The sequence below is a fragment of the Calypte anna genome, chromosome Z, assembly GCF_003957555.1.
Source record: "Calypte anna isolate BGI_N300 chromosome Z, bCalAnn1_v1.p, whole genome shotgun sequence".
Taxonomy (NCBI): domain Eukaryota; kingdom Metazoa; phylum Chordata; class Aves; order Apodiformes; family Trochilidae; genus Calypte; species Calypte anna.
In genome coordinates this window covers 39,748,834-39,773,750 of record NC_044274.1, presented here as the reverse complement: position 1 = coordinate 39,773,750, position 24,917 = coordinate 39,748,834, and the positions used below count along the sequence as shown (strand labels likewise).

General features: G+C 38.4%; 1 protein-coding gene across 3 annotated transcripts in view; it reads right to left on the bottom strand.

Annotated features, from left to right (window-relative positions):
- PCSK5 (proprotein convertase subtilisin/kexin type 5) overlaps positions 1–24,917 on the bottom strand; it is a 248,141-nt gene that overhangs the window by 145,639 nt on the left and 77,585 nt on the right. For all 3 annotated transcript variants that reach the window (XM_030467472.1, XM_030467471.1, XM_030467470.1), the window contains exons 4-5: positions 23,183–23,326; positions 20,879–20,955 (exon numbers count right to left, since the gene is read on the bottom strand). In XM_030467472.1, coding sequence (XP_030323332.1) covers positions 20,879–20,955; positions 23,183–23,326 — 221 coding nt within the window. The remainder of the gene's footprint in view (positions 1–20,878; positions 20,956–23,182; positions 23,327–24,917) is intronic.

The following is a 24,917-nucleotide window of genomic DNA, read 5'->3' as shown; positions in this document are numbered from 1 at the left end:
CAACCCCATTCTCCTTCAAATCTAGTTTAAAGCTCTATGAATGAGCCCTGCTAATTCTTGTCCTAGAATCCTTTTTCTTCTTCTTCCTCTCCCACATATAATCATCAGGCCTGGTATCTTATAATATCAGCCATGATCATAGAACCCAAAACTCTGCCTGTAGCACGAGCCTCTGAGTCAGGTATTTACTGACTGGGTCCTTCTATTGCATCTCATGTCATCACCTGCAACTAGAAGGACGGAAGACAAAATAACTTGTGCCTCAGAATCTTTCAAGGCCCTGAAGTCTTTCTTCATTCCTTTCAGACCACAGAATGCAGCTTCTTCCCCATCTGTCTGGAAGATCAGTAGAAGGTGTAGTCTGACAACTGCACTAGGTTGGGGAGTTTCCTAGTGATATCCCTGATTCTAGCTCCAGGAAGCCTACACACTTCTCTGTGATAAGGCCCAACTGGCATACGAGGCATTCTGTTCCCTTTAGGATTGAGTCTTCAACAACTAAAATATTTTTCTTCTTTATAGAAGAGGTTGTTAAGTGGTTGGAGGTCCAATCTGTCAGTAGTGAGACCTCTGGTATAGGTTGCCTGTGATCCACATCCCCATTAGACTGGCCATCCTCCAGTCGGGTCTCATATCCATTTGAGACAGGACCATCATCTCCACCCTCATTTGTCTAACTCTTAATTTCCAGAGCTCCATACCTGTTGTGTGAGTACAACAGGGACGATGAGGGAGGTTGGGAGAGGATTTGCCTGCTTCTTTAAGGGAGGGACCCATTTCCATTCTCCCCTGTCTCTCAGGTCCCCTTCCCCTACTTCTCGTGGAGCCTGCAACTGCTGTCATTCCCTCAGGGATGGTAGGGTCTGTCTCCACCAGTCTATCTCCCTTTCACACTCTCTTACAGTCTCTAGTCTTTCAACTCCCTCCTTCAGCTCAGCCATCATGATGAATTTGAGAAATGAGCGTATGCTTCATTCATTTCAAAGTTATATGTATAAAACTGCTGATTACAAATAGTTTCACACTGTGTGTATTAATCATATATATGCAACTCATTTTGTTTTAGTATGTTATCTGCTATGATTCCTTTAAGTAATATTTCAATTATTCTGTGGAAAGAAGTACTTTCTAAGAAACTGGCATGTAAAAAATCATGTTCTTTCCACACTGCTTTTAGTTTTCCCTTCTACTGTTGCTTGAGACTCTGAATTCTGCAGCTAAAATTAGAAAAGCCTTCTGATTAACCATTACACTAATTTCCTAATTTACTTGATAAACAAATATTATAAAACTAATGCCTGAAATTTATTGTCTGAAATGTAATGTCTGAAATTTAAAGCAATGAAAGCTACAGTTTTCAAGCTATAGTTTATAGAAACAGCATACCTAGTAAGAGGTGAAACAGGAGGTGTTAGCATTTTTTGTGAATATATATCAAAACACAACAACCTGCTGTCTTTGTAGGATGCCTCCATCACATAAAACTTGTTTAAAAAGTTGATGCAGTCCTAGAAGAAAGCATAACTGCTCCTCTACAAAGGAGGATCTACAATCTACATTGATAAACTTTAAGGGTCAATACTTCCTTTCACTCGATCCTTTGCCCACTTATGCTGAGGGGAAGTAAGTTCCCAGGCTACTAAATGGCACTTCAAAATGACCTTCAGCTAAAAGGTTTTGACATTTGTGCTAATGTCAGTGTGATGTAGTATTGCAGAATAGAAACATGATAGAATGCTTGGCTATGAGACATTCTGCTCATCTGCATACCTGTTTCACACCTGGAATCTAATAGAAAGAAAAGGAATGGAAAATATAAAAGGGTTTTTGTTGTTGTTGTTGTTGTTCATTTATCTCATAAGGAGAGTCATGAAAAAATCACTATTCAAAGATAGATTTAGGCTTAAGAGGTCATCAGATAAAAGAAAAAAAGATGTCACAGGCATTATCTTAAAGTTGTATTCAGAAGCTAGCCAGCACTTTCCACCATAAAGCTGTCAGGATTCTGCTTAGCTTCAACTGTTCTACGTTCACTATAACTTGAAATAAATTGTTGGAGAAATATGGTCCTGTGAAAAGGTGCATGTTACTTTTTTCTGCTGCATGCTTGAACAGTGCTTGAGCACTCAAATGTTAAAGGTACAGTCTTTTGACTGCTCTCTAAGCATAAGATAAGAAATTTAAAAGCTACACACTAATATACAGCGCAAAGTAAATTTTTTCAGTAACATTTTTTCTGAGACAGAAATGGTTCAGTATTTCAGACAATGATGGAAAAGAGAAAACGTGCATGGTCTGTGATTAACTATCAACTCCCTACCCCAGCAACACAATTGAAACACAAAACATTTATCTTTCCATAATCACTCTTACTTTGCCTTTCAGAAGAGGAAGATGGTATAAGGTACCAGAAACATCTTTAAAATAAAACTTAATTGAGATCATCTCTGAATGTTTAGAGTAAGGAAATATTCAGAGTTAGCGAAGACATCTGCTGCTAATTTTTAAAGCCCCTGCCATGTAAATTGGGTCTTCATTTCAGAACCTCCATCTCTCACAGCTATTCTTTCAATTTCACAGACACATTGATCATGCATTTCTTTGCCCTATTTTACTCTTTAGTAGTTTTTCAAGTATTTCAGAACACAAAAAGCTCATGGGACTGGAGGATTTAAAGCCCTCCAGCTTTTCATGACCCTACCATTATAGTCCAGCCCACTTCAACCATGTACCAATGGATCTTTTCAGAGTGGGAATGTAAAGAGTTCAGAGTATTTAAATGCAAGCCCACTACAAACAACTCTGGGCATACTAGTAATTTACTGATGTTTTTTAAGAGATAGGAACCACAGGGATTAGCTTGTAAACAAATGAAAAAAAGCAGTGGGGGGTTGGGAATGTCTGTATCTGTTTGGGGGGGTTGTTTGTTTTTAATCCAGGGAAATCCTTACAGAAAGAAAGAAAACTTCACATCCTTTGCCAATTCTACGTTGTCTATGTTGTATGAATAGTTACTAAATAGCTGTAAAAAGATTAGAATAGGTAAGGTAAAAGTAAGGAGTAGCTAACCTAATGTTATATATATCTTAACAGGAGGTGCTTGAACAGCCTATTTTTTAATAACCTTCCGCTTCCCTTCTCAGCATAATTACTTAAAGAACATATTCCTGACCCATGAAAACAATGCAATGATATTAAGGGGAAAAAATTACTTAGTCTGTATTGTAAATCAAAGTATAATCCCAGGGATGGAACTTGTAATATGAACTAAACTATGCAGTTAGCATACACTCAAAATTACAGGGCTAAAAGATGTTCAACTATTAAAATAATTTCCAAACCTCTATAAGGAGAGGGAGAATGGAAGTTTAAGTAGCCATCATTATCTGTAAGCAGATATCTGAGTTGGCATTTATGTTTTCCAAAACCTTAATTAAATTTTCACTGGGATACATCTATAAACAGGAAAAAGTGGTATCTAAGACACCACCAAGTAGTAAGTACTGAAAAAAAAGTTAACAGCAATAATCAGAAATGCATTTTATCAGAAATGCATTTTATTGCATCCCAGAGTAATGCCTTATGTAGTGTAGAATAAGTAATGTTTTAGATCTGCTAATACATAAGTGGTCTCAATAATCTGGAGGTTGAAAAATTCTGTCCAAACTGGCATTAGGCTGGGATGTTGTTTTAGGAACATCTGGAAAATGACATATAAAGAAACTGTCAGAAGCTAAAATCATGGTCATGGAAAGACTCAATCTTTAGCCTTTAAAACACAATCTTCTGCAACTGAATATAGTAAGAAAAAGGCAACTTCACAAATGAAAGATGATTTTATATTAACAGTGGAGAAAGAGATAATAGAATAAATGTTAAAAAAGGTACAATAAACATCTTCAGTGTGATATTTCAGGAAAAATGCCAAAGACTTGGGTGTTACATCACTTTTTGCATTATTACGGAAAATTACTTAAAGAATAACTTGGAAATATCTATTTCTCACAAATAAAATCAAAGATGACAGCATTAGAATAAATACATGAAGCACTTCATATTTCAGATGCACGTATCTTAAACAAAGTGGGTAATAGTGATGCTGCCTTGCTACTCTCTCTACATTTGTTACCTGTTGGCAGTAAGTAGCTAATTTGTCACAAGTGCGAAGCTCTGATATGAACCCAGCAAAGGGCTGAGTTTCTACAATACTAATTACTATTTTACAATTTTGTTTTTGCAAGAAAATTATTCCGAATGCACAAACCAAATATAAAATAAATAAAAAATAGAAAAATTAAAAAAAAATAATTAATTAATTAAAATGAGTATGTGGACGCTTACTCATCTTGGCTCCCATGCCACAAAAGCAAAAAGCATTTTTATAACCTAATGCAAGCTGGTTGAGAGCATGTTGAAGGGACAAGAAGTCACAGAACAAGGAAGATGTACTTCTAGCAATTCTGCCAATAATTTTATGTATATGAGGGTGTTGATCTCTCCATGTGTGTAGTCTGAAGAACAGAATAGCATCAACACTTTTTAAGAACTGAACAGCTGTCTACACTGCTCTTATTCTTAAAGGGTGAGACTAGAAAGTTTCATCACTTCACTCATGACAAACAGAAAAAAGGACAAAGAAAATCTCTTTGTAATATGGCTGTCTGCAACAGTCTCAGTGAACAGGACAAAATCCTAGAATTTGAATTATGCAGCATCCCAATAACCTTACTTACTTAACTTCTATTAACAGTGAAGAAACACTGAACTTTTGTACAAATACAGGAACATTTTAAACATACCAAAGCAGTCACTAAAAATACCAAACAGAATAAACCACATTTCCACTACCACCTCCTTCTTTTCTGGGACACTATCCCTCTCATATATTATCATTGCCAGTAGGTGACAGAAGCAAAGTACCTACATTGGGTTATCAAATGTTTCAGGTATCGCTGGCTGAAGTCCACTTTTTCTCCACAAAGTAGATACACCTGGTTTCTTTGGGGAGAAGTAAGAATAAATGTGGGTCTGTGGCTGTGCAAGGTTTTCTGTGCTAGGCTGAACACAGCTGGCACGTGCCTTAGGTCATCTGTTGAGAAGCAGTTGATCTCCTCAGCAGATCCTCCAGATGAGTCTCATTTTTCCGTTCAATATCAGCATAGTTATATATACCCTACCAGGCAGTGAAAAAAGCATCTTTCTGGCAGAAGTGCTGACATCCAGCCCCTGTTTCAGTGCTCATAGTTTACCACCAAATTACCTGCTTAACCAGCACTTTTCTGCTGAGCAAATGCATTTTTTGAACCTTCTCTATGTGAACAGAAACACATAGATAGATAAGGCATCTATGATACCTATAAGGTATCTATGATGCCTATGATACCATAGATAGGAAAGGTATAATGCACATCAATAGAACTGTTCCTTACCCCAGCAACTGCCCTGGTTACAAAGAGCACTCATATCATATGGGAATTAGAGAAACATTTTTTAAGCACTAGAAATTGGGCATGTTATTTTTTTATATCAATGCAACTCTAATCCTAAAGACATAGAAACCAGATGCTGAAAACAGGAAAAAAGCAGAGGGAGGGAACACAGGAAAAACACAGGACATATATCCTTCACCATTCCCTTATCTATACTAACCTTTGTCTCAGGGAGTACCTGTGATTTGTTGAGCACCCAAGATTAGTTAGAGGGAGTAATACATGGAGAGCTAAAAAACTGTGTATGGAAAAAATTACAAAATAATAATCACAAATCCTGAACATGGAAGCTGAAGAGGAAATAATATCCCTGATACTTCATATTCCCATGCCACAGCCAATGCACAGGACTTTGAAGTCTTAATAATACTCTATTCATGTTTAAGCCTGCAAGATGATGATGCCCCATGCAAAGAAATGATGTCTGCATATCTGCAGGTCTCAGCTGACCAGAAAATAACCTCAGCATGTGCCTCAGAGGCACCCTCTTTTTCTCCTTCCGTCTTTTCCCATATCCATGCAGGAAATTTCTACATCTTTGAAAAAAAAAAACACAAAAAACCAAACCCATTGATTTAACTGGAAACATATAAAGTTAAGGCAATTTAGACAATCAAAATCTTTGCAGCCAGATTTTTATTCTATTTTAACAAAATTTTATATCAACTTAATTTATCTTTGTCAATTACAAAATTATATAATGCCACATGACGTAAGTATATTCAAGCAGAGACTTGTAAAATAAGTCCTTACATAAATTACTCTCATGTAACTATACGGAAAATGAGCATAGTTTAACATCTTGTTACTGGTTTTGGAATCTAAAATTAATCTTAATTTAAGAACAAGGCCTCAGATTGCAAAGGAAGTTAGTGTTACTCCCAATATTACCTTACACAAATCAGAAACTCTTGGTACGCTTGATTAATGCTTCCTAATGAAGCCTTTTCACCAATAAACTGTTATCAGTGTTTCTGAATATGCAGCAATTTAAAATCCATAAGATATTATAATTTTCAATACTTTTAAAAAACTTTAGAGTAAGAACTGACACAATCAGTAGTTTTGGGTAGGCCATGCATTTACTGTTCCCAGGAAAATCCACCCATATTTGACTAGGGCAATAGCGTTAGAAAGCACAGGCTTGGACAATGAGTAGAGGTTGCTAAAAATTTGTTGCTGAAAATTCCAAATGTACAACCTACAGTGATCATGCTTGTACTTGAGAATGCTCACTGTGAACTGTCTAAACCATCTTGTCTATACAGAAGGCATAAAGAAGAACTTTGAATGCAATGGATACAGATCAAGTAGTTTGCCACCACCTTTTTTTGAGCAGAGGAAAATTTGCGATTTTGCTTTCCCACTTGCTTTATTTTACTAGCTTTTACTATAATTTCTACAGTCTTAAAGAGCCATACTCTTTGGTGTAAGGAAATAGTAGTACTCACCATATTCTCCATCCACCAAAAGATACTTAGAGGTTAAACTGCAAATCTCAGAGCAGAAGGAACACATCTATTAGAACAGCCACAGTTTAATAGTGACAGTTTTCAGAATAAATACAGAAATTCTGTATCCTTTTCTTGGTCTATAAGCGAATCATCATAATGTGTCTGTAAACAAAGCCAGAAATAAATCATCTGACTGCAATTTCTCAGCATTCTTGCAAGCTACCAAACTGCGTTTAAGCCAGTGGAAGGCAGGGATATTTTCTTTTGAGTTACTGCTGGCCCAAGGCAGAGGTCTGCCCTGTGAATTGAAAGATTTCACATTGCAGCCTAAGTATGCATGAAGAAAACAAGTGATGGAATTTATTTCGTTAATGGCTTTAATCTATTTGATCATATAGCTGGTGAGCTGGTTTCCTAAGATTTTCAGGGGACCTGAAAACCACCTTCTTTGGTGACGTTTCCTATATTTGTAAAAACTGTAGCTATTACAATTATATGATTTAAAAGAAAGTAAGAAGTAAAGATGCTTTTTCTATTTTTCTTCAATTGTTTTGTACCTGTGTTGCCCCATGCTTCATCCAATCACTTTCACTGTTACAGGTGTCAGTTATGTGTTGCTTTTCAGGGACCTAGAGATCAGCACAGAAAGTGTAAGACCAACAGCTCTGCAACAGCTCCACATTTGGGCACTCTCTGGAGCTTAAGACCCTTACACCATGGATATGTTTCTGTTACCATAAATAACTCTTCAGAAGGTATTAGAATCACTCCTGGAACTTGGTACATTATTAAAGTTTGAGGTATTGACTCTGGCAGGCAGCTCACCCCCCCCCAGTCACTCACTCCCTCTTTCCCATTCAGATAGGGCAGGGAACTAAAGAGCAAAGGTGAGAAAAAACTGTCAGATAAGACAAAAACCAGTTCAATACATAAAGGGAAAAAAGCAAAAAACAAAACCAAGTGATACTTAGGAAATTATTCATCACCTCCCACCTTTAGACCATTGCCAAGCTACTCTCCAAGCAACAGCTACTTTGGAAAAAACTCTCCCCCAGCTTTATTGCTGAGCATGATGCTACATGGTCTGGTGTTGTTTGAACAGGAGGAACTAAAGAAGGGCCTTTGGACTCTGAGAGGAGCAGGATGCAAAAGGAAGAGGTCTATTCCCCCCCATTTCCTGACATACTCTATAAAGACTGAGAAAGTCAGCAGCTCCTCTTTTTTTTTTTTTTCTTTCCACTCTCTCCTGGCTGTGCTGCTGTTCTGCTCTGCTTCTTTACCACCAGCTCTCCATGTGCTCATCAGAGCCCATATCTATTGAGTTGTGTGTAGATATATATACTTGTATATATTTGTATTCTTTGTTACTTTATCCCTCATGTTAATACCTTTCCCCTGGTTAGTAAATGTGTATCAAATTATTTTCCCTTTCCAACTTAAAGCGTCTGGTCTTTAGTCCCATTTTATCTTCCCTTTGTGTGTGTGCGGGGGGAATAGAGATTAATTCTGTCCTTAGTTTGTGGTCCACGCAAACTGCTAAGCCACAACATCTGGGACATCCCTTCAGCCAGCTGGTATCAGCTGTTCCAGATGCATCCCCTTTCAGCCTCTTGAACCTTATCAGCCTCCTTTCTTGAGGGGGCATCATGAGAAGCAGAGAAGGCCTTGACACTGTGCAAAAATAGTTCAGCATTAGCTAAAACATGAGTCATCAATACTGTTTTGGTCACAAACCAAAAACATAACACCAGATGGGCTGCTGTGGAGAAAACTAACTGACACAAACAGATTCAGTACACTCTGGTATAACTAGGAAAAATAAGTCATTAAAAATAAGCCATTGTACCCTCAGTAAGTTTGCTGCCAACTCCAAACTGTAGTGAAGTCAACACGCTAGAGGGGAGGGATGCCACCCAGAGGGACCTTTTCAGACTTGAGAAGTGGGCTTGTGCAAACTGCCTGAAGTTAAACATAGCCAACTGCAAGGTTCTGCACCTGGGTGGAGGTAATCCTATGCACAAATACAGGTTGGGAAGATTGAGAGCAGCCCTGAGGAAAAGGACTTGGGGGTGATGGTGGACCAGCAGATTAACATGAACCATCAATGAGTGCTTGCAGCCCAGAAGGCCAATTGTGTTGTGGGATGCATTAAAAGAAATGTAGCCAGCCAGCCAAGGGAGATAATGCTCCCCCTCTCCTCTGCTCTTGTGAGATCCCACCTGGAGTACTGTGAGTGTGTGCTGAAGTCCCCAGCATAAGAAGGACATAGAGCTCCTTGAGTGTGTCCAGAGGAGAGCCACTAAAATGATCAGAGGGCTGGAAAATCTCCCCTATGAAGACAGGCTGAGGAAGCTGGGGTTGTTCAGCCTGGAGAAGAGGCTCTGAAGTGACCTCTGAGCAACTTTCCAATATCTGAAAAACTATTGCAAATAGCTTTTTCTTGAGGTAGGGCTTCTTACATGGGTGTGAAGAGAAAGGACAAGAAAATGGTTTCAGACTCGAAGAGGGGAGAGTTAAGTTAGACATCAGGAAAAAATTCTTTCCTGTGAGGGTGGTGAGACACTAGGAGAGGTTGCCCAGGGAAGCTGTGGCTGCCCTCTCCCTGGAAGTTTTCAACGAAGTACTGAGCAATCTGATCTATGAAAGGGTCTGTGCTCATACAGGGGGGGTGGTATTAGATAATCCTTAAGGTTCCCTTCAATCCTAGCCATTCTGTGATTCTATGAAATACCTTATATCAGGACTGCCCATGTTCCTAGACCACCATGACTAACACTAATACCTACGTTCTTTATCACTTTAAATTAATGGCCATGAGCTTGCTCTATTATGCATACACCCTGTAAACAGCTATTTTATCTTTCATTCCACATCTTTTTTCACAAGCTTTTACATGACAGTGTATTATCAAACACCATCTAACCTGATTAATGATGCCAATATATATCATCTGGAGAGATCTCAGGTGCTTGAGTGATATCCTTTCACTCAAAAATCTCCACATGAGAACCCCATCATTTCTAGACAGTCAAAAAACAAATGCAACAGAAAAAAAATAATAAAAGTATTTTGCACCAATTCTACTGAAATCATACCTAAGCACACATGAAAAATTAATACAATCATGTGGATCTAGAGTTCCATGTTTAGAGCTACTTGGTACAAAAAAGTAGTCAACTGGACCTTCCAAAATAGTCTAGGAAAATGCTTTTAGGGAAAAAAGATATTCATGCTTTCATGCAAGGAAGATACTGACTTCTGCAAGGACCTTAAGGCCATAAAGCAAAAAAAGAGAAGAAAAAGTGATATACCTGAGGCAGGTCGTGGATGGGTCTTAAGCATTCTTCATACTCCATTTCTAATAGTGGGTGATTGCTGTGACAACATTTGTAAGAAATGGATGTTCTATAACTTGAGTCTCCACCATATTTCAGCTCAGAGACATACTTCCTATCTATTTTGACTTCTATGCAATTTCAATTTGCACTGTGCTATAAATGTACAGTGCTTAATCCTATATTTCATTTGATGCTGTTCTGTATTAGACAGATCTCTCATTCCTTTTTAGATCTGCATTTCAAAGATGAATGAGGAAACTGCTGAAATAAGTTCAAGTCCTACTCTCACGTGTCTTGATAATTGTTTTTGAATGAAACATATCGATTTGTCAGGAGCAAGGTTTGCTACTAATTGGAAAAGGGGTTTCAGCATAAGAAATCCAGTTCTCACACACTCAATACACTGAAGAACAAGTTACTAGCTGTTTATCTGATGCTTACAGACTTTTAAGAAGTGTACAGCAGGGATGGAAGTTTGGGCTGAAAGAAGATGTAACACACATCTTTTTCGGCACTCTGACACCTCTAGCCATCAGCCTCACCATCTCCTGTGTTGGAGAAGTAAATAGGCAATAGGGTCTACCTCAGTTTGCTAAAATAAGAGATTTGATGATTCATTTGGGACTCCATAGCAATACAAGTAATTTTCATAGGAGGTTAAACTTTTGTAGCATAGACCTCATCAGTATAATCTACATCTGTGATGGATAGCCATTGCTTTACTTCTACATCTGTATTTCTCTTACTTTGTTTTTCTTCAAGAAAAAGAGGCAACATACTCAAGAGAGAAATCCTACTTTGCTTAAAGTGTCAATAATTTGACAGTGTATATTTAAGAAAAATTATAAAATCACGGTAATGTAAAATGAGGGTAGAAAACGTAAGTCCGTCTACAGCAATAGGCAGATTTGTACTTTTTCATTTGTAAGAAAAAGCAACATCTGAGAGTTTTGTCCTGAAAATGCCTTATATAAAAACCTACTAATGCCTTAAGTCATTTGATTATACCATAACTTGGCAGGGTTAACTGTGAACAGCATGTTATTTAGAAAAATGCTTCAATTAAAAAAACCTTTGACACCCAGATTTACAATTGCTTCATCAAACCTGTAATTAGAGGTCTGCTTTTGATGCCACAGGCATTAAAGGAGGAATCAATATTATACTTTGTGCATGTATGTGCTAGCTGAGAAGTCTCAATGAACCACATTTTGCACTGTAATTTGTCTGAGCTGACTATTGTGAAATCAGCTGGCAAAACCAATTACCATATGCACGACATGAATCCATTCTTTAACTTTCTCGAATACCTATGGGGACAACACAGAAATGTATTAAGCTTCCAAAATTTAATCCTCTGTGTATAAACGTATGCAACTTGAAAATGGTCTACTATTTTACTGAATCAAAACTACTGTAGTTCATGGAACCACAGAATCACAGAACCTCCAGAGCTGGAAGGGACCTCAAAGATCATTTAGTCCCAAACCTCCCTACTACAGGCTGGGACAACTTCTACTAGACCAGGTTGCTCAAAGGCCCAGCCAGCCTGGCCCTGAACACTTCCAGAGAGAAGGCATCCACAGCCTCCCTGGGCAGCCCATGCCAGCGTCTCACCACATTCACACTAAAGAATTTATTCCTAATGTCTAGCCTAAATCTAGCTATCCTCTTTCAACCTAAAGCCATTGCCCCTTGTCCAATTGCACACACTGATAATGAATCCCTCCCCATCTTTCCTGTGGGCACTCTTTTAAAAGCACTGAAAGGGCACAATAAAGTCTCCTTGGAGCCTTCTCTTCTCCAGGCTTTACACCACCAGCTCTTAGTGTTTCTTCACTGGAGAGGTCCTCCAGCCCTCTGATCATCTTCACGGCTCTCCTCTGGAGTCCCTCCACCAGTTCCATGTGCTTCCTGTGTCAGGGGCTCCAAAACTGGAAACAGTACTGCAGGTGGGGTCTCAAGAGAGAGGTATAGAGGGGAGAATTACCTCTCTCGACCTGGTAGTCATGCTTCTGATGTGGCCCAGGATACAGTTGACTTTCTGGCTTGAAAGCTGCCAACTCTTTTTGATCTTCTCATTAACCAAAATCCAAAGCATTTTCCTCAAGACTATCCTCAAAGCACTCTCTACCCACCCTGCATTTGTGCTTGGAATTGTCCCATCTTGACGTGCAGGACCTTGCACCTGGTCTAACTGAACTTCATGTGGTTTGCATGGGCCACCTCTCCAGCCTGGCAAGGTACCTGTGGATGTCATCCCTTCCCTCCAGTGCATTAACAGCACCACACAGCAAACTTGCTGAGAGTGCACTCAATCCCACTATCCATGTCTCCAACAAAGATGTTATACAGCACCAATCTGGTACCAACCCTTGAGGAACACCACTCATCATTTGTGTTCATTTGGATAACAGGCTTTTGACCAGAACTCTTTGAGAATCCATATCTTTCCAATTTAGAGACTGTGGTGGCATGAGGGAGTGTTGAATGCTTTGCCCAAATACAGGTAGACGACATCAGTTGCTCTTCTCTTGTCCCCTGACACTGTGGCCCCAACATTTAAGGCCACCAAATTAGTCAGGCACGATCTTCCCTGTGTGAAACCATCCTGCTTGCCACCAACCACCTCCTCATTTTCAAGGTGCCTTCAGAGCCTTCAGGAAGGATCTTCTCCATGATCTTGCCAGGCACAGAGGTGAGACTGACTGGCCCAGAGTTCCCTTGGTCTTCCTTTATATTGTTGTAGAATCTCTCCTCCTAAATTCAAAACCTCAAAATACAGATGCATACTTAGAGGGAATATCAACTCTGGGAAAAAGACCACCTGGAAAAAACCTTTTCATTTCTAATTCACAAAACCACAACAAAGAATTCTGAAAAGTGAATGACAAATATCTCAACTATCAAAGCTTATATCCCTCCTATTGTTGATTTTGAATTGGAAGGGAAGATCCGATTCATTGTTATCAATTATTTACATAAAAGAGCTAGAAGAAGTTGCGTAACACTTCAGAATTCCATTTCATTTATGAGCTCATCGTCTAGTAATTCAGTAATTAGAAACAGGAAAAAGGCTTTCCCATCATGTTGTGGCTGAATGTTTTGAGACCATGAGAGTCTTACACATTATAAAAAACAAAAGCACTTCTACTCAAACAGCAGTTTAAGTGGTGAGAAATAACCTCTCAATGACCAATACCAAGGTAGTGAAAAAGGACTATTTTTTTCATCTCTGAGCAACTGGCATTCTGGCTGAACTTTAGTTCTTCTGTTTGATTTCTCTTAGTTTTCTTAGTTTCTACTCAGAGAAATGTCTCTTCCTTGGCTTTTAGAAAATTATAACTGATACCACTTGTGGACTTCGGAGGGGATTATGTAATGCAGTGTGATAATATAATGAGCCAATTAGAAAAGTTTACCAAAAAGACAATTTTTGGCAGTTTGACAAAACTGTCATTAGGATACTTTCCACTGTTGAAACTGGAACCTGGATCAAAAAGGCTATTGAATGAAGCCAAATTTTTCATTGTCCTGTCAATATAAAATGCTCTCACAAGGGACTGCCATAGAGACCCCTGATGAGGCTGCATGCTGTGGATGAGTGAATCAACTTGACAAAGACTGCCTCTTCTCTAGCCAGGCTAATTGTCCTCAGCTACCAGCAATTCTGGGGTCCCACTTACTCTAAAAAGGTTCAAATGAACACACATTCTATTCTCAAACACAAAACATGAGAATTTCAAAACATCAGCTCTTAGCTCATTTTCTGTTCTATTTTAATACAGACCTTAGCTCTTCCTATAGGTTAAAAATCCTTTATAGTTTAGAAGAAAAACTTTATCAAATGCACCTTGTGGGGGGTGTTCGTTCTCCATGTTTTTACAATATTTTTCTTTGCAGGAAAGAAAGTTTTCCTCTAAAAAAACATTAACTCATTCACCAAGCCCTTCAGTCCTTCCGTGAAAGAAATAAAGGATGTCTGGTGATTAGCCCTGAGGTATGGCCACCTGAAAGACAGGCAGCTTCACTGGGTACACAGTCCACAGGGACTCTAAGTAACAGTCAAAACGGAAAATATGCTCCAAATGAATCTGCAAAATTATACGACATCAGCACAGTACAGTTTTGTGAGGTCCAGTGTTTATCTCTCTTATTTTTAAAATGTTAAACTGGAACCTTTAGCTCCAGCAACTGGAAAGCAACAGAGATCTAATACCTCATAACCTCCCTGCTGCATCATTCCCCTAGGCACTTTGTTGGGTCACTAGATAATAATTAACTTGGAGGCTAGCTGATTAATCACTAACATAGCTCCTTGTAAAATGTGGCAGTGTCACTGTAAGCTGACACAGACTGCACCCTACTTCATTATTAACGTCTGCTGAAATTGCAGCACAACAGGACACGGCCATGAGGGCAATACATTTAAAATCAGAAGCAAATATGTCATATCAGGAGAGCAATCTCTGCAGCTTCTGTACCAATGACTGGTGACTGTTTAGTTCAGACCCCAATTTTTGTAAAGAAACAAATTGCAGAGAAAACAACACAAAAATGTCTATTTTTAAAACATTCCTAAAGAAATGTGCAATGACACTAAGACATTCAGTCACTAATACCTGGGATTACCAATACTATCCACACTATGATCTGAAATACATATGTTTAATTCTAGTCTAAATTATCTTCCCGTTAAGAAAGATTTATATACTATCAGAGATGCTTCAATGGCATTGGACAGTTGACACTCTCCCAGATAATACCATGACTGTACCCTTTGGGTTTTTTAGTCATCCAGATGCTGGAGAAAGTCAAGATGAAAAACCAGAGTACAAAAAAAGAGCAGAAACAATGGAGCCTTTTCCTGAGAACTGATACCTTGCTCCAACTTATCTTCAGCTCCATTCCACAGTTTAATCACTGGCTTTCCCAAGTCCGCTCTAAGGTGAGCCTTAGGATTTGCAGCTCAGTCCTGTTTGCAAGCCTTGAGCAGCCACAAGGAAATGAAGTTGTGACAAGTCTATAAAAACAGCCAAGGTCTTTTTTCATAGTCGTAACTAGCCATCTGGCAGCAGAACGGTATTAAATGAAGAATAAAGCACAAGATGGTGAAGTAGTGCTTTTCAGTATCTTTTCTTCAGTTTTGTCTGCAGCACATGGTACAGACAATTTCAATAGCAACAGGTGCATACTGGCAATCAAAATGCATAGACTAAATAGACAAATGCTCTCAATTATCAGCTCCACTTTCTGTCACACTGCCACAGGGTCTTCAGGGTCCCTGTATTTGACTGTGCTCAGTTCTTCAGATATCTTCTCTGAATAGTGTCAGAGCAGTCAATGAAGCTTTTTAATTTTACTTTATTGACCATCCAGAAGGCAATAAAAGATGGTCTGCCTGTCAAATATCTAGTACCCATGCTGATTAAATGAATCAGGGCATACTACAGGCCTTTAACATAAGCAAACACTATAAACTAGCAGCTTGATACCCTTCAAAGAAAATGATGCCTTTAGCATTTTATTGAGCATCTACATCAATGTAACTGGTAACAGAAAATAGTAATGAATTAAAATGGATGCCACAGAAAAACAATGTCAATATGTTGGCTCCAGCAGGACTGAAACTCAATAGGTCAATAATAGTTTTGCTGTTGTGAGAAAAGATGTAAATCTGTCCAAATATTGCAAAGTTTAGAGATAAGTATCTCACATTTCTTATGATTTTTGAACAAGAAAAATTGAATCCCCAAAATCTTACACTCATTTAAAATAATTTAGAAATTTATTATAATAAGTTATAAAGAGGATTTTATTACTAAAAAATTCTGACGAGGCATCCAAAGATTGACTCAACATCTCCAAAACAGCAATAACAGCTTACTTTTACTTTTTCTTATGTAAGTTGAACAAGAACTTCATTAAAGTCAACTATTGTAATTTAAAGTAGTTTATTTAAAAGGCTCTCTATTCTATAAAAGTACCTGCAAGCAGAATCAGACCTAAGCTCTGAAACACCATCACTGAGAAATTTCTTAGGAAACTGAAAACCTCATTTTTGTCTGGTCATAATAGCAAAACTTTTTAAGACTGTGAACATTTCTATTTTATTACTGAAGCAATAAAATGGGTAGAGTACCATTTCAGTTATGCTGCCTTCATTCTGTCTAAGGACCTGTGACTGATTATGCCTACCTGCTTCAACACAGTTGTTTACAGGTAATGGTGGATTGACAAAAAAAAAAAAATAAAGCAGCACTACTGAGCACTAAAGCAAAACAAGATGCTTTGAATAGCAGGAATGACTTCATCCACAGTGCTGAGTGCTGTCTTTAGCCTCTGAGCAAAAGGAAGCTCTAGTACAGGCCTGTACCATTTACAAGCTTTGTGATTTGCTGCCAATTTGTAGAAACCAAAGTAAACTACTGGCAGCACTCCTACATACCATAGTAGTTAAAGAGACTATTGTCCCACCCTGATTTTGACTACAAGTCTTGAAAGATTAGTTTAATGTTTCTTTCTATCCTCTTATTTTCCTTAGCTAATATAAAATTTAATGTACAGCTTCAAAAATATAATTCTGTACATAATTCTGGCTATGTACAGTTACTTCACAATCCCCATTACTTTTTTCTCTTTCCCTTTTCTTCATCAATAAGCCTCATACACAGAAAGTCTTCACTACTAATAAAAAAGTGAAAAGCTAGCAAACAGACACAGTACCCTGATGTTTCACAGCTGCATGCAAAGCTGCCCAGAGACACCTTATTTTTACAGCAATTCTTTTGCTCTTTATCATTCCATCCCTTAAGGCTGGATTATAAGGCAAAATAAACTAAGCCATTTCATTTGTACATCCCACCGTTACTGGAAGACACAAATCACCATCACTCAGTGATGTCCAGTTGCTGGACTGCTCTAGCAGGAAACAGTAATCAACCTAATCGATCTTGCACATTACAAAGTATTTGGAAGACACGGCTTTCAGAATGTTCCCTTGTTGTGGTACCTCAAGTTCCAGGCCTAACTCAAATACCTACTGCCAAATTAACTTGTATTCTGGACATTCAGAATTCCAGCCCCAATTTCTGAAGACATTTCAGACACATGACACTATAGAGAGACTATTAACGCTTTTTAGTACCTATGTAGTTGTTTAATCCTAGCTGAGCCCAGTGAGAACCAGGGAAGGAAAGCTCCCTGAAAGTTGAAGGTGCTTAGATGCTATTTACCAGGTTCTCTGTATCTGCTAATTGGAAATACCAAACCTCTGAAGTGGTTGTTAGGCTGTCAAGTAATCTTACACTGAAAGTATGCTCCATGTATCCTCTGTGTCCAAAAGCTGACTCTGCACTGACACTGTAATTCCTGATAATACTGATGACCACAGCATCTGTCTTCCCACTGCTACATTTCACCACAGGACCTTAGGGGTTGGGCAGTGAGAGTATTCACCAGGGAGGGAGAGCACAAAAACTCAGATCTCCCAGCTCTGGGACAGAAAGCAATCAGTCCACTTTTATATCCCACATAAAACTTTAACTAGCAACAAAACAGAAGGCAGCCTCCTTTCTCTGGACATGCTTTGTGATGCAGTGATGACTTCAGTACCAAGCCAAAGAAAAAAATTCAGCTCTGTGATTCACAGCTGGAAATTCATGGATCTTCACAGCATGAATCCTTGAATGTGCACTTGAACTGTGCATGCAAGTGTATCCTTGCCATGCCCCCAGCTCCAAGGGCAGAGACATCTTCATGAATATGAGCCAGGATGTGTCTCCACAGTGTACATGGGTATGTGGGGGTGGACATCAGGAGAGAGGGATGTGCTGTGATGCTAGATGGCAGCTCAGTGTGGGAGTACTTGCAGAGGGCCAGGCTGACTGTCCCATCTTTTCCCAAAACTCCTTGGAGGCCACCACTGGCAAGTGCCTGTCACTTGGGCAAATTTCATGCAGTCACCTTACTTCACTGAAATTCATGTTGCCAGTGTTCAGGACATGCTTCATTTTCCCCACTTGTGCCTGTCTCACTCTCCTCTGAACTCAGGCTGACTTAGTCAGGTACCCACCTGACTGGGCCGAAAATGCAATTTGTTACTGTGGTTGGCAGTGCAGTTTTCAGCAAGACTCACTCTTGAGAGATGCACAAAAACTAGAGAGAGGAGGAAAAAGTATACATGAGGGGAGGAGTGAGGGTAACCACTCTTTTGTGGTCATCATGAAGCTGCATGATGCATGAAGCTTGCTCTTCCAACACTTTGTACAGGGTTGTAAAGTAGGTACTTAGTTCAAAGCTGCAGCTGATGCTGAAATCATCAGTTATACAAATTAGTTATTGCAGGAGGCTGCATGGCAATGTCTACATAACCTTGGCTGTTAAAAATATATGTTCCTACTCTGTTTCCAGGTAACTAGTATGTTTATAAACCTTGCTTGTAGTTCTGAGACCTCTCATAAACAAAATCAGAGATGTCTCCAATGAGCTACCAAAGCTTTATAGCACACTTCTTGATTTGGATCTTTTACACCAGTGACAAGACACCTCTAAACCTGAGACCTGAGATAACCACAGCACATGAAATTCCTCATCTCTAAGAAAACTAAGGGGCTTTGGAAGAAGTAAGGATTGATAATCATCTGCTCTGATCATTCTTCTGTGTCAATAGACATGTGTCTTGAAGGTGTCTCCTAGCAGTTTCAGTGTAATTTTAACATTTTCCATTTAAACATCCAGCTCTGAAATCCTTGGCTTGTCACAGACTTAACCGGGTCTATCTGCCATTACACATCAGTGTTTTCTTTTTGCTTAAACTTACACTATCCTGCACATGCAGAACTTTTATACATTTCAAAGCAAACATTTTTTCTGAATTCCTCTTTTCGTTCTTTCATGGCATTCTTGCTTTGGGAGATTTCCAGTGAAGAAGAGGCAGATACAATTCAATCAACTGAGCTTGTGTATGGAAACAGGATGAGAAAGATAGACCTAATGGGTAAAAAGGACAGAAATGGCTCTTGTGTGTACTTGCTTCTAGATGAAAATATTTGGCAGCATGTGAACAGCACCAAACAAGAACAGTGGAATGAGAACATATGACAAGATAGCATTACAAATAAACTATTATTCAAATTAATGCCAATATTATACATTTCTATATTGAACTATTTCAATTCATCATAACTAAAATGTGTGTACTTACATTTATTTATATAGCTTTTAGCAGCTAAATCCTTACACATTTCTCATTTTTGCCTCCAAGGTAGGATCAGACTGACTAAACAAGAATTTGGCAGAATTCACCCCATTTTTCTGAGTTATTTCACCCTATGGCTGAAAGTAGCTATGACAGCTCCCCGAGATTCACTGTAAAACAAGTGGATCTATGTGTAGCAGGCAGCTATCCCTATTGAGGCCCTGTTCTTCAGCCACCTCACACATGGTTCTCTGCTTTAATGAAAAAGGTGTTGACCAGGAGAGAGAATTTTCCCAGTAAAGTGTGATCCAAGGTTGCTCCAACTGGTTTCTCCAGTCAAACCAAAGCTCAGTTTTGCTGCTGACTCCCATCTCACACATGCTGCATTTTTCTGGAGAAAGTTTGAGAGATTGTAGGTAAGACACAACACAGACCCATAACTATTTGAGTTGTGTAAAGGATGAAGTTTCAGCTCTTGTAGTCTCCCTTCTGCTCTCAAAATACCAAAGCCTTTCCACAATATTAATAATAACAATACTACTACTACTACTACTAATAATAATAATAATCCCCAAACAAAAACTAACCCAAAACTGCAAGAAAATATAACGAAGAATCAACATATTGACAGCTAGTAGGATTCTTGTTACTCTAATACAAGCAATATCACAGGAAGGTATTTCTTTCTGCGAAATACCTAGTTGAAAAAGGTTACCAACAAATAACTGCTCTCAAATACCTATGGGGGCAGATGGGTGGCCTGCTTCCCAAGGAGAGGTACTTCTCCCAGTGTCTCCCCAAGACTTCCCCATGGCACATCCAAAAAGCAGAGTTGGAATGATAAATAACAGAAAGCAAAACACTGAAGAAGAAATATGTCATTCACAGAGATAAAGCCAACCAGTCACGTGACACAGGTATTGTAATCTGGCAGAATTGTCACTTCTGAGCTTATAAGGTTTCTGTCAATCTCCATCACTTTAAAAGACACTATTATAGGGGAAAAAAAATCTCCATTGATTTGTCTATTCAATATACAAAGTCTATAAAGTTCAAGAGAGTCAGAAGCTTAGACTATTATAATAAACCCCCAATAACTCATTGAGATGATATCTGGGAAAAGTAAGAAACACCTTACATTCTACACTCCAAATTGATCGAAAATAATTCATTTGACATGCCCTGAACTCTCAAAATAAATTTTATGTGTTTTCAAATGGCTCCAAATGCTTTCAAAGACTAAGTGTCATGGAGAGTGCATAAATATGTCTTTCAAAAGATTTAGGTGCAAATCATGATCCTTTATGAGTAATCAAATTTCTTAGACTGTCATAGAAGGACTGGTACTTTCTACCAGGTGAACTAGATTGAAAATGCATGAATGTCACAGTGCCTTACTTGTTTTCATTGCTGGCATCATATCGAGGCATAGGGTCAAAATCATTTCCATTGACATCAAAACTGGCCTGCGAGTCCTGTAGCCAACAGGAGAAAGAAAACCAATTTCTCATTAATAAACGATTGACTCATGTGGCCTATACATTCTTTAGCAGGTTTCTACAAGAGATTAATTAGGTTAACTAACATTCCTGTGGTTTTTTGATGAGTACATGTTTTAGGAAAACATTGTATGTTTAATGATTATAGGATTTACATATTTTATTTTATTTTTGGAAAAGGAGGAAGGATAACAAATGCCCTGAAAAAGCACAGTTTCAGTGTCAGAGGAAATAGAATGGTGTTTCATTTAAAGACTACATTTGTTCTTTAAAAAAATTGGAATTTAAGGCAGTTCATTCTCAAACAAGATTTTGCTATATGTTTCAAGATTTAAGAAATTATTTGCACACGATGACTGAAATTTCAGTCACAGTTTCAAGGAGAAAGTATAAAATAACTTTCTTCAAAAGTATTGTTATTAAAAATATTTTTATAAAATATTGTTATAAAAATACATATTGAAATGCAACACAAACAGCATTCCTATTTTCCTGGAAATGTGACTATTTGAAGTATTTGTAAAATATCTCTGTACTTTTGTTCATTATTTTATATTTACCAGTATCCTTACTGCTGGAAATAGTTTATAGAGTAAATAGCTGCTGGTCTGTATGGCTCCCATTAATCAATGCAGCAGCATGTGGTGTGTTGACACGGCAAGCAGCTCTTTTTAATCTCTTCTTTGTTCAAAACCAGTTACCACATCCACCTCAAATATTCCTGTTTGCAGCCACACCAGTAGTAATCTGACACATAGAAGGCATTTGTCATCAAACAAGCAATGTGTACTCCTTTGGGGGAATTCCTTGTTGAAGTGAGGAAAGGGAGAGAGGACGTGGTAAAGAAAAAAAATAGCAGCTTTAAATTCAGTGGAAGGACAGTAAAGGGATGAGGTGATGTGACACAATCCGAGTCATTCACTTAGGAGGTAAAATTATGTTTGGTTTGGTTAAATAACTTGCTAGATCAAAATGAAAGATGTGGCATGCAGTAGGATCATGCATACATTTACAAATAGGGCAGTCATCCTTGTGTATTTCAAAGCTTAGTTCCACATGCAGCATAGGGAAGGATACAGATACAAGTATGGCTAATTTAAAATAAAGAGCTTTAAGCAGCTTTAAACTGTGGACAGAACTGTAGCTTTTGATGGGCTATTAAAGATGCTTCTGTCACCTTCATCTCTTCAATGCTCTGTCAAGACTCTATGCTCCCTGGAAAAAAGCCTCTCTTCAGGGATTTTTAATAAGATCTACATCTTTAATGTGAATGAAGGTACATGATTGTCAGACTCAACCCAAAAATGTTTCTTTGTTTTCTTACCTCATGTGAGTGTACACCTTGCACACTATTTCAGACAAATGATACAGTCCTCAAGATCATGTGCTTTCAGATAATGTCTACTATCACGGCACAGGACTCTGTTAAATGTGGCCCTGGTGCTATGAACAGCTTCAAATTCTGTCTTGAGCTAGTCAGCTTCTGACTAGCTCAAGAAGTCACCAACTAAAGAAGGAACTTCTCATCACATATCTCCTCCAAGGACTATTAAACCAATCATTTAAATGTGATGAATCACAATAAACAGAATCCTCCTAAGGTGACATGAGACATAGGAAACAGAAAACAAAGGGCAGAGCAAATTGACAAATTGACTCACTGGAGTTGAAAGACCTACTAGAAAGATCCCAAAATATTCTACACTTGTTTTTAACTGAATGAATCAGAAGAATTAATGTATTTTCCTTTAATATTCTTTCTAGCAGTAAGATAAATAACTTAAAAAATAAATACATGGAGGGACTACCGTCTTCCTAGGTAAATGTGCTGTCAAAACTGGACTTTGGCTGCATCTATTAACTGAAAAGCCATGTACTCAGTTCTGACAGTGTGAGGATATTAAATAAAACAATCACAGAAAAGAGAAAATGCATCCTATGATTGGCTCACACCCTTCAGAAATTCAGGACGGAGCTAGAAGAGGTATCCAGATATTAAATGGATTCAGATGGAAAATAGTCTTAACTAAAACAATATAGATGACCAGAAGCTACCTTCCTTCTTCACATGAGTGTTAATATTTGAGGAAATCCTCAGAAGATTCTTCCTTCTTCCCTTCTCTTTCCCTCCATTTTTTCAGGAGCAGCAAATTTATTTGGGGTGATAATAAAGCAGGAGTCTGAAACTCCTGAGGATACTCACATAATTCTGCATCAAGTCTGGATGGTTTCTTTCAATGCCATCATCCAGGATGGTGACCACAACGTTCTTTCCAGTGTAACCTCTCTTCCAAGCACCTACTATATTCATATCTGATTGGCAATGGTGGGTGTTATCACTGCAGTGCTGGGGAGAGAAGAAGAGATAAAGATGTTGGATGTTGTAGATTAGTCAGCTGTGTGGGGTTGAAATATTATCATACTTACATTAGCATTACCATTTAAACCAGCACATGAACATCTTGATTTAAGTAGCAGCTACACAAGACCCAACATCTTCATTTAGAAAGAATTTTTTTTAAAAGAAATCCCAAATTAAATGAAAATTTCTAGTTCTGCTTATTTCTTTTTCTGATATACTTGTCATGCCAAGCAATAGAAAAATGAAGCACACAGCCATACTGAACCACTACAAACCATTTGTAAAACAAAGAAACTGTTCCTGTCTGTTAAGGATGCTCATTTGAAATATTTGATTTTTTTCAGAAAAAGAAACCACATGTTGATAAAAGGAGACAATTAGCTCTAAAGAAATGGTAGTGGAAAAAAACATTGCTTTTTGGAGGTTATGTGCTGTACAATTTCTTGACAGAATGTCTGGAAACTAATCCAAATTAATTTCTATCTACAAAAGAAAGCTTTTGGCAGGTTTTGTGCAGTATCAGCAGGAGATGAGCAGCAGTTAAGAACCTGTAACCAAAACAAAGCCCTGGAAAACTTGCAGCTTAGGTTGTCTGATTAATTGTAGATAGTTTGGATGATAGCAGCCTGGGGTACAGCTTAGAAAGCTCAGGATACAAAAAAACTGGAAGCTACTTCCTTGACATGAATGCACCCAGCTCATATGAAGAGATCTGACTTGCCATAGAAATGAGACATGACTCTTGGGTGTTTGTGTGCCCTTTAGTTACTCTAACCCACAAGCAGAGCCCTCTCCTGTGAAGTGAGTGCAAAAAGTACCTCATCACCACTGCTTTCCTCCAGCTCCTCCAGGCTCAGACAGAACAAGGGGAAAAAAAATAAAAAAAAGAACAGGGAGAAGCAAAGGGTCAGTGGAAGGAAAAAGAAAATTAAAAGGAAACTTGTATCATAGCAACAGGAACATGCTCCATCTCACTCCCTGCCCCACTGCCTCATGTCTCCACTTTTGCCTCATGCTTTATCACTCTACAGTTTGTAATGGTCATTTCCTCCTGTCTGTACATATCCCCCTCTCAGTCTATCTATCCACACATGAAGGAACTTACAGGACTTTAGGGATGAGTTCCAAAGAATGTATAGGGTGAGCTTAATGCTTTTGCTCTGTGTATTGCTTCGAAATGTTCACACTGTTGGCATTACAAAATTCATTAGTCTAAGCTTGCCATCTGTACACTGAATGCAGCAATTGTACATGTGAGACTTTCTAATGTAGAAACAAGGGGGTTAAATTGTGTTATGTTTCCAGGTGCCTTTGCATTTTCAAAATTGTTCCTTAATTAGGCATCAGAAAATACTTGTCAAAACCATTAGTATCATCATTTATATTCTGCTAATGTGAAGACAAGGAGGCAAAAAGCTGGAAGCACCAGCCTCCAGCCACAGAGTAAATCCGAGAGAGCTGCAGTGTATAATCAGGATTCTTGGCTGTGACCTCCAGATAAATTTACAGGGTCATTACCCTATCCCTTTTTACCCTTCTCTGAAATACCAAATGACTCCTTGGCTGCTTTACCAAC